This window comes from Wyeomyia smithii, chromosome 1 (genome assembly GCF_029784165.1).
Source record: "Wyeomyia smithii strain HCP4-BCI-WySm-NY-G18 chromosome 1, ASM2978416v1, whole genome shotgun sequence".
NCBI lineage: Eukaryota > Metazoa > Arthropoda > Insecta > Diptera > Culicidae > Wyeomyia > Wyeomyia smithii.
Window position 1 is genome coordinate 17,381,950 of NC_073694.1, and position 8,992 is coordinate 17,390,941.

Sequence of the window (8,992 nt, forward strand, 5' to 3'; positions counted from 1 at the left end):
TGCAATGCGTTATTTTTTCATATTATGACTAATTAATTTAAACTTTGTTAACTAACCCGAAGATAAATACTCTTATTCTTGTTTAGGGCGCTTTGTTGTGACTGTACTGGCAATTTTCGTTCCAACACCCGTATTTAGCTCATTCGAAAATGGGGAAAGCATTTTCTAAATTCTTTCAAGAAAGTCAAATCCGGCCGCGTAGTACGAGAACTCCACACTTGAGACACTCACTAAAATATTAGAAATGTTACCTTCAGTTCCAGGCCATAAATAACCTGAAATTTTAGCAAAATCCTCAAAGAATCGCCAACAACTTTGAGAAAATATAACGGATTCGATGCGCCTTTCAAAAATGAGTCAATAACTTCACGATTCCTTCTAAACAATATTGCTTTTCGTTCACATGGAAAACCTTTTTTTGTGTAAAGTTCAAAATGATTAGCGAAAAAGAAAAAAATACATAAAACGAAATCGGGCGCGAAAGTGAATTACTCTTACTTTTTTTCTGTATGGACTTCCTCACTGCGACCAGAATTGTTGATCTGTGAGATATGCCCGGGTGTCTGCTGTATCCCGCACTCCTATTATTAGCAATACCGCTATTGAGAAGTGGCATGCTTATTATTATTTTTTTATCAGTGCTTGTATGTAATGTGCTACTCTTCTTTAACACGCTTGCTGTTCTCCTATACCGAGCCTCGTTCCTCCTGCCAAATATCACCAATTATAATTTCCTGGAGAAGTTCCGTCATGCGTCGTTCTGGCCATTTTTATTAAAAGAGGGACTTAATTGTTGTTAATAGGAAGTCACGCAAAGGTATTGTATAGATTTCAGCGTAGAGGAAGGGTAACTGGTGAGGAGCCTGAGAATAAACCCATGCGTAAAGTCCTTTTTGATATCGAATGGCCTGATTCTACTAAGATTCGAACCCACAACCATCCTTGATAAAGCGGACTCTGTAACCTTGCGGCTACACAGCTCTCCTTGCTCCTCTTACTTACTTACTTTTACTTTATAGCGACAGATCGTTAACGACCAACTGCCAAATCCAGAATATGGTTCCACATAGCTCGATCTTGGATTGATCTTCTTCAATCGCCCTGACACCCGCCGATTCGGCGTCCTCATCTACACCACACATACAACGAGTACCGGGTCTACCACAGAGTCGCCGAGCTCTGTCGGGTTCTCTGCTGAATATTATCTTCGATCGCTACTCCGACATTCGTGCCACGTGGCTAGCCCACTGTAGCCTGCCGTATTTTATCAGCTTGATGATATTCGCATGTTGGTATGTTTGGTACACCTCATGGTTCATGCGCATGCTTCACACTCCATTCCCCAGGTTTCCGCCAAGTTCTACGTTCAAAGACTCCAAGTGTTCGCCGGTCGGCTTCCTTCATCGACCACGCTCTCCACAAGCCATTATGTACTTCGTTTTGGTGGAGCTGATGGTAAGTCCAATTCTCGCTGCTTCCCTTTCGAAAGGAACGAACGCCTCTTCCACTTCTCTGCGGTTATACCAACGATGTCAATATCATCCGCAAAGCCAAGGAGTATTTGAGACTTTGAGATAATAGTACCGCTTCTTTGCACGACAGCTCTCCGTACTACACCCTCCAAGGCAATGTTGCACAACAGGTTCGGGATCCCGTCACTTTGCTTCAATCCGTATAACATCACGAACGGGTCCGAAATTACGCCCACTGTTCTGACGCATGGTGGAAATCTGTCAATGGTGGCAGGAATCAGCCTAATCAGTTCTGTTGGGAAACCTCGTTCAAGCATAATTTGCCATAATTCGATGCGGTTGACTGAATCGTATGCTGCCTTGATGATGATAAGATGATGAGGCTGTAATTTTACTTCTTTTAAATTGTCAAGTAATTGACGCAAGGTGAACATTTGGTCCGTTGTAGATCGCCCTTCTAGGAAACCGCACGGGTACTCCGACAAAGGCTTATTTACTGCAATCGAGTCAGTGGCCCTTTTTAGAGACTGGGCAAGCGAGTCTGTCTATTCAGTCCTCTCGTAGTTTGTCCTCAACCCAACATTTCAAGATGAGCTGATGGTTTGCACACAACAGCTGCTCACTCCCGGCTTTGAGATGTTCGGCTGGGAGGCCGTAGATTCTAGCTGTTTCGTAGTTTTTTAGCTCTTTACAAGCTTCTCTAACCTCGTCCAAGCTTGGCGGATCCACAGCTTGTCCGTCCTCCTCAACTTCCCTCCTGTTTCTGTCGATGGCTCTACCCTCTTAGTCGTTCAGCAACACCTCGAATGTCGTTTTCATTGCATGGCCACCAGGGTCTCATCGGTTATCAGGTTCCCTTCCATAGAAATTTCACGTTTCCGTCTCCACAAAAGATCGTTCGCAGTGCTCATGTTTTTTGCGTTGATGGAGTCTCTTTTCGGCCGGTCTAGACTCTCGATAACTATCCTTATCTCTGACGAGTCACATGATTTGCTCGAATTACATGTTGCGTGTGGTTCCTGCGGCCATTCCCAATATGGTCGTTTTGAGAGCAGGCTTTGCCACTGGGTGTTGCCATGTGTGTTTCCTGATATCTTTCCTTTCCATTCCTCTACCTGCGGGAAAGTTCACTAACCTCAGGCCTTTCTAACACTGGCAGCATGGAGGCTGTGTCCACCAATAATGGGATAAAAGAACTGCTCCGATCCAATCTGTGCTATTGCGTACCCGATGATGATCTTCATATCATGTTTTGGGCACTCTCCATATGTCTTATTGAGGAGCTCATATAGAATTTCTCCTTCACATCATCATCGGGATTTATTCTTTTTCCAAAATTAGAAATTAGGGCAAAATGAGATGTCTTTTGAGAATAGATGGGATTAGTTTTTGCCAACGAAACATGGACTATCTTCTCCTAGTCTACAGAAGCTATTTCCAACCGAGGTATGGAATCAGATTGTTCGAAAAACCAGAAATAAATTCACATAAAAATATTCGAAAAAAAACTGTTCAAAAATTGGTTCACAATTTTACGAAATCTTTTCGTTCCTGTTTTCTTTCAGATCAAAAGAAACATGTTTCATATTAATAATTTTTATTCATCTACTTTCAGAACTTCAGGAAAAATTCACACAGCTATAATTTTACATGAAAAAGGGTTTTTTTTTCCCTGTTCAAAACCTTTAGGAAAAAACGTGCCTGTATCCAGAAAAAATGTTTAAAAAATCTTAAAAGATGCTGTAATTGAGTTGTTTAGATACTGACAGATTTCTGATTTTTATATTTCAGGTAAAAGATTGTAATTTTCTGTGTAAAACGTGATTTTTTCAAACCTTATATCATTGTCCTTCGTTTTTTAAATGAAAAATAAAAATCGCTTCAAATCGCTACAATGACAGTTGGTTTATGGGTGGGCGAGAAATCATTTTAGCGATTTCGAGCAGTTTTGATTCGTGATTTAAAAATTAAAGGACGATAGAAAATTTATGAAAATCACGTTTTGGTTAGAAAATGCAGCTCTTTCAGATGACATAAAAAACTGATATAGCTAAACAACCCAATTGTACATAGTTACACTGTAAAAAATCGACACGTTACTGTCAATTGGATTCCACTTACTTCTGTGCTAATAGATGAAACATTTCATATCTACGTGAAATACACTTGCGTTTCAGTTCACAGCACAAAATCAGGTGTCTTACACTTCGGTTTGCCATGTCATGCATACCAAAATCAATCATTTTACACTCAAGTTTCAATGCTTGCACACGTCAAATGCCAAAACACGTTGAAATAGCGTGGATTCCAATAAAAATGGATATGTGTCGACATAATAATATGATTAGGTTCGTTTATTTACATTCATATTTAACGAGCATTGGGGATTACCGTGCGATTTATTTTCAGTGTATATTATATAATTTATTTATGATTTTCATTGTAAATACATCAATTTTACATTGAATAACATTGTCCAGAACAATAAAAAACATTGTTTTTGGCCCTTTTTTGCGGGTATCAGAACACAGAAAGGCACTATACTAAACAGATTCAAATCTGTGTATCGATCGAGCATCCCTGCTCAATTCGATTATTCAGCTGGATGTACATTTAGGCAAAGTAACGTCAAAATCGTGAATGAAAAGTGACAAGCTGCCAACCCTACACCACACACACCGCCGTGATGCTTTTTTTCTTCGCTTTTTCCAACAGTGTTCCGTTTTGACGGTCGCGTCTGGGAGAAAAAATTTCTCCGACGAAAGTTTGTGCATTTTCCGACTAAAATAAGTGCTAGTTTTACAGCGAAACAAGTGCATTTTTCTGCCCCAGGGAATTCCCATTGGTGGCGTTTGTGTGTGATTTGCTTTTGTTTAGGATAACTATCGTTCTGCGAGAGGTAGATATGGCAAAAAAGGAAGTGTGAACGATTCTAACAAAAGGTGCGTCATTTCTATCCGAGGAACGAGCGACGAACAGAAACAAAGAAATAATTTTTCATTCATCCGGTCGTTATAACCGGAAAGAAACGAAACATACACTCGCGTTTTCGCGTGGTTTTGGTTTGGTTGCACCGGGATCAGCTTTGCTAAAGGCGTCAGTGGGTGGAGTGGTACGGCGGAAGGTAGGGGTGCAGGCGGACGACGTCTGTCGTCATCGATAGAAAGAGCAGGAAAAATACAACAGTGCCAGGTCGTGACACTTTCTGCGTCTTCCACTTGCTCCCGGTTCGTGCCTGTTGGCTGCACGTTAGCTTTTGTTTTTGTTGGTACTCTTTGATTGCGTCTGAAGTACGACAAGACAGTGAAAAACCAAGCGGAAAGGAGGAGATTCCCCCGGATAAAAATAGTTTGGCGGGTGAGTGTGATTAAATTGGCTTCGATGCGAATTTCCGAATCGATTTCAGCGCCGCAGTTCTAAGCGACACTTGCTCAGCATCAGAAGTCTTTTCTCTGCCACTGCACTGCGTAGTACCCAGAATGGAAAATTTAAGAAAGATTATTCACCTTTCCAGGAGTCAACCGGATATCGCGAGCAATTCTCAGCAACAGCATCATCTGCAGCTGCCCTTCGGAGCGCGGCTTGAAGTAGACAGTAGAAGACGTAGATCTCCAGGGGCTTTTCCCCGATACGGGCTCAGTGCTGCAGGGACCGTCAGAATGTCCGGAACCACGGGAAAGCGTAAGGAAATCTACAAATATCTGGCCCCATGGCCGCTGTACTCGATGAACTGGTCAGTGCGACCGGATAAACGCTTCCGGCTGGCACTGGGCAGCTTTGTGGAAGAATACAACAACAAAGTACAGATTATTAGCTTGGATGAGGACACGAGCGAGTTCAGTGCCAAGAGGTAAGCTAGACTGGGGGTAGAGGTCGGCAAGGTTGGCGTGATGTTTTTTGTATCATTTGTTTCGGGAGAGGTATAAATAGCCGGGGTTGTCGATACTGTTTTCACATGTGCGTGCTGTGGGATGCTGTGTTGTGACCCATTTTCTTTGCGTTGTTTTAGCTTGCGTCTTAAACAATAACCGCAGCAAGATTGTTTTGAAAGTCCAAAAAGGAAATGTGTTGCTCCGGATATGTCATTAGGCGGGGTGTGTTGGTTTCAAAATATGTCTTGTTAACTATTTTGCACTTGCCCGTAACTTAGAAATTCTGATGTGTTTAATGTGAATAAAGTGGGCACATTTTATCTATTGACATTAGATAAAATTACTAAATATTCTTCAATGCATAATTAATTACCTCTTGAGAAATAAATAATTATTTGGCGTTTTTCCAGCACATTCGATCACCCATATCCGACGACGAAGATCATGTGGATTCCGGACTCGAAAGGTGTCTTCCCGGATCTGTTGGCCACCAGCGGTGATTATCTGCGGGTTTGGCGCGCCGGTGAACCGGACACCCGGCTGGAGTGCGTCCTGAACAACAACAAAAACAGTGACTTCTGTGCTCCACTAACGTCGTTCGATTGGAATGAGGTGGACCCGAATTTAGTGGGAACGTCATCGATTGATACGACTTGCACAATTTGGGGACTGGAAACCGGTCAACCATTGGGACGAATCAATCTGGTTTCCGGTCACGTCAAGACGCAGTTGATTGCTCACGACAAAGAAGTATATGATATAGCATTTTCACGCGCTGGTGGCGGACGGGACATGTTCGCCTCGGTCGGTGCTGACGGCAGTGTTCGGATGTTTGATCTACGCCATCTGGAGCATTCGACGATTATTTATGAAGATCCGGCGCATACCCCGCTGTTGCGGCTGGCTTGGAACAAGCAGGATCCCAACTATCTGGCGACGGTGGCGATGGATTCGTGTGAGGTAATTATTCTAGATGTACGAGTCCCCTGCACACCGGTAGCCCGTTTGAGCAATCACCGAGCGTGTGTGAATGGTATTGCCTGGGCGCCGCATAGTTCGTGCCACATCTGTACGGCCGGTGACGATCACCAGGCGCTAATCTGGGACATCCAGCAGATGCCCCGGCCGATCGAGGACCCGATTCTAGCCTACACGGCCGCCGAGGGAGAGGTGAATCAGATACAGTGGGGTGCCACGCAGCCCGACTGGATTGCCATCTGCTACAAGACAGCCTGCGAAATTTTGCGGGTTTAAAGTGGACGTAGGAAGAATCGTACTAATCATTCACCTTCTTGCTATTGTACATACTAAGACTGATTTGGGTTTTTTCACTTTACACCTACTACAACACTAGCTATGGTAAAATAACATTTATTTCGGGGTAGCTTCCACTAGTCGCACTTTAATTATTCTGTCAGGCTTGAAAGTCGATGTTGTAATCACTCTCGGTTTATTTGTATATAACTACTAGTAGAAGCATGTCGTAATTTATTTTGTTTCCCAAGCTAATCTACAAACCGTCACTCGTCGCATCATACAAAAAAAAAACAAAGCTTGGAGCTCAAGATAACAAAGCGCGTCTAAGATTTTCTGCTAAAGAAACGGAAGACTGCGGTTTGGAGTTCTATTTGTTTTCTTCTTTTACGCCTTATAGGCATTGAAACATTTAGTAGCGGCCTATGAAGCCAAGTTCAAAACAAAATCAACAAACAGCAAACAAAAACAGCAACATCTTTGTGTGTTCATGCATCGGTCTAAAGTGCGGTCCAGCTGGCAGACAGTCAGCCGGCAAAGGACGATTTCGGTTTTGTTTTGCTTCCAAATTTTTACACTATGGTTTAATAACCGAATACAAACAATCTAAACTAAACCGAATAGTTATAAGCGAGTTTTGTAGTGCTAACATTGATTGAGGAGTAGTAACAGGAAAATAATCTAGCAATGAAGCCGTGAAACAGTTTTTAAACTGTGTTTAATTCGTCTGACATGGTGTAGAACACAATTACTTAATCTTATAGGTTCTATGGTACACACACACATAGACACAAACAAACAGAATTTAAAATAGTGATCCTTTGTGAGGGGGGACTCGTATGAGACCATATGCTAAACTTTTTTTGTAATTTATCATTTTACTAGAATCGTAATACACGTAAGTATTGAAAAACGACGCAATTTCTTGCTGGTCCGTAGTGTTATCACTTGTCTGATGTCAGTCTCTCGTTTAAAAGTTTTCACAAATCTAGACTGTAAGAGACTGTAAAATTCAATTTAGGAATGTTTTGCGTCCAAGCGCTTTGCTTCATTAAATTTATCACACTGTTTTTGTGTGTTTGGAATAATTAGGGATAATCCTCTTTTTTGAGAAGCATTTATGGCGGTTCTGAGTGATTTTATTTTGGGTAATTTTTTCAATTTTCGGGATGATTTGGAAAATAAATCAAGCGTGTCATTAGGTGGAGTGACCGCCTATGATTATTGAAAATCAAGGGCAGCTTCTTCATTTTCAGTCTGATCAATGTATAGGCACCGTTCATGTGAAGAAGGAGTGCTACGAGTTCTCAAATAAAACACGGATAGTACCTACCTACCAAAAACATGATTTAAAGATAGTCATCGGAAATACATACGCACAGATTATAGGTAGACACAGCCTCAATGGTGAATATTTGCGAAGGGCGTCCAGATGAACCGACTGCAGCTTAATCACACCAAAACCGGAAAACGTGCACATAGCTACCATATTTGCGAGTATCAGGATGGTCGATCGTTTCATGCGATGGCGGAACAGTTTTTCTATATGAAGAGCCTGGGTATCGAAGCTGAATGTACCCCGGAATCGAAGAAAATCCAGCGTGCTAATCATATTCCAGCCTAACCACTAGAAGAGTTGGACAGCGCTTCGGGGCAGGACTTCTCTGGAAGTATAACTTGTTTGAATTTTCGTATAGCTAAGCGATGGCAGTTAGGCGTTTGCAGTGTTTAGAGCGGCGTATGAAGAAAGATCCAGTGATAAGTGAAAGCATGTCAAGGCAGATTTTCGAGTACGAATTGAAAGGATATATCGACAAAGCATTACTGGAGGAGCTGAGGGAAGCGGATTAGAATTCCGGTCGTGTTCTACAGCTGGACAATAGCAGCGCGACCGAATGGGTACTTGGGATGTACTGGAGAACTAGGTCAGATGTCTTTACATTCTGTACAGAACAAGCAACGAACGTGCAGCTACCCACAAAGCGACAGGTGTGACGGTGACGAGTTGCTTTGTGATGGTTCTTTCTTATCCACGGTAAAAAATTCTTTCAATAATTGTGGAGAGTAAATTCGGATTGTGGGACAATGGGCTATACACGATGAGACTAGGGAAAGCCCTGGTTTCGGGAGGGAAACAAAATCTTGCGATATTCGCTCGGTCAAGTGACCCCCGTTTTAAAATCGTAAGTGCAGCCAACTCCTACCGACTGTTTACTCGACGCGTCCCATGTTAAGAACCACATTTTGATGCAGGGCTGGAGCGGGCGGGTCTCGGGTCCGGTGGCTTCTCTTCATCGAATCGTTAATGTTGGGGTTTTATCTCACTTTAGATCAATTACGAAGTGCTGACATCTTGGCTATTTTTGGAGGCAGACCGGTGTGGAGAACCGATAG

The 8,992-nt window shown here is 42.5% G+C and overlaps 1 protein-coding gene across 1 annotated transcript; it reads left to right on the forward strand.

Annotated features, from left to right (window-relative positions):
- The first annotated feature begins 4,166 nt into the window (after window positions 1-4,166).
- Window positions 4,167-7,514, forward strand: LOC129717755 (DDB1- and CUL4-associated factor 7). Its single transcript, XM_055667887.1, has 3 exons — window positions 4,167-4,829; window positions 4,987-5,322; window positions 5,755-7,514. Exons 2-3 carry the CDS (start codon window positions 5,132-5,134, stop codon window positions 6,596-6,598), a joined length of 1,035 nt encoding a protein of 344 aa, XP_055523862.1. The 5' UTR covers window positions 4,167-4,829; window positions 4,987-5,131; the 3' UTR covers window positions 6,599-7,514.
- Window positions 7,515-8,992: the final 1,478 nt, after the last annotated feature.

Excerpts from the sequence above, each read along its gene's own strand:
- LOC129717755 (XM_055667887.1), top strand. The coding sequence starts at position 5,132 with ATGTCCGGAACCACGGGAAAGCGTAAGGAAATCTACAAATATCTGGCC. Across the intron at positions 5,323-5,754 it reads AGCGAGTTCAGTGCCAAGAG|CACATTCGATCACCCATATC; the intron begins GTAAGCTAGACT and ends GCGTTTTTCCAG.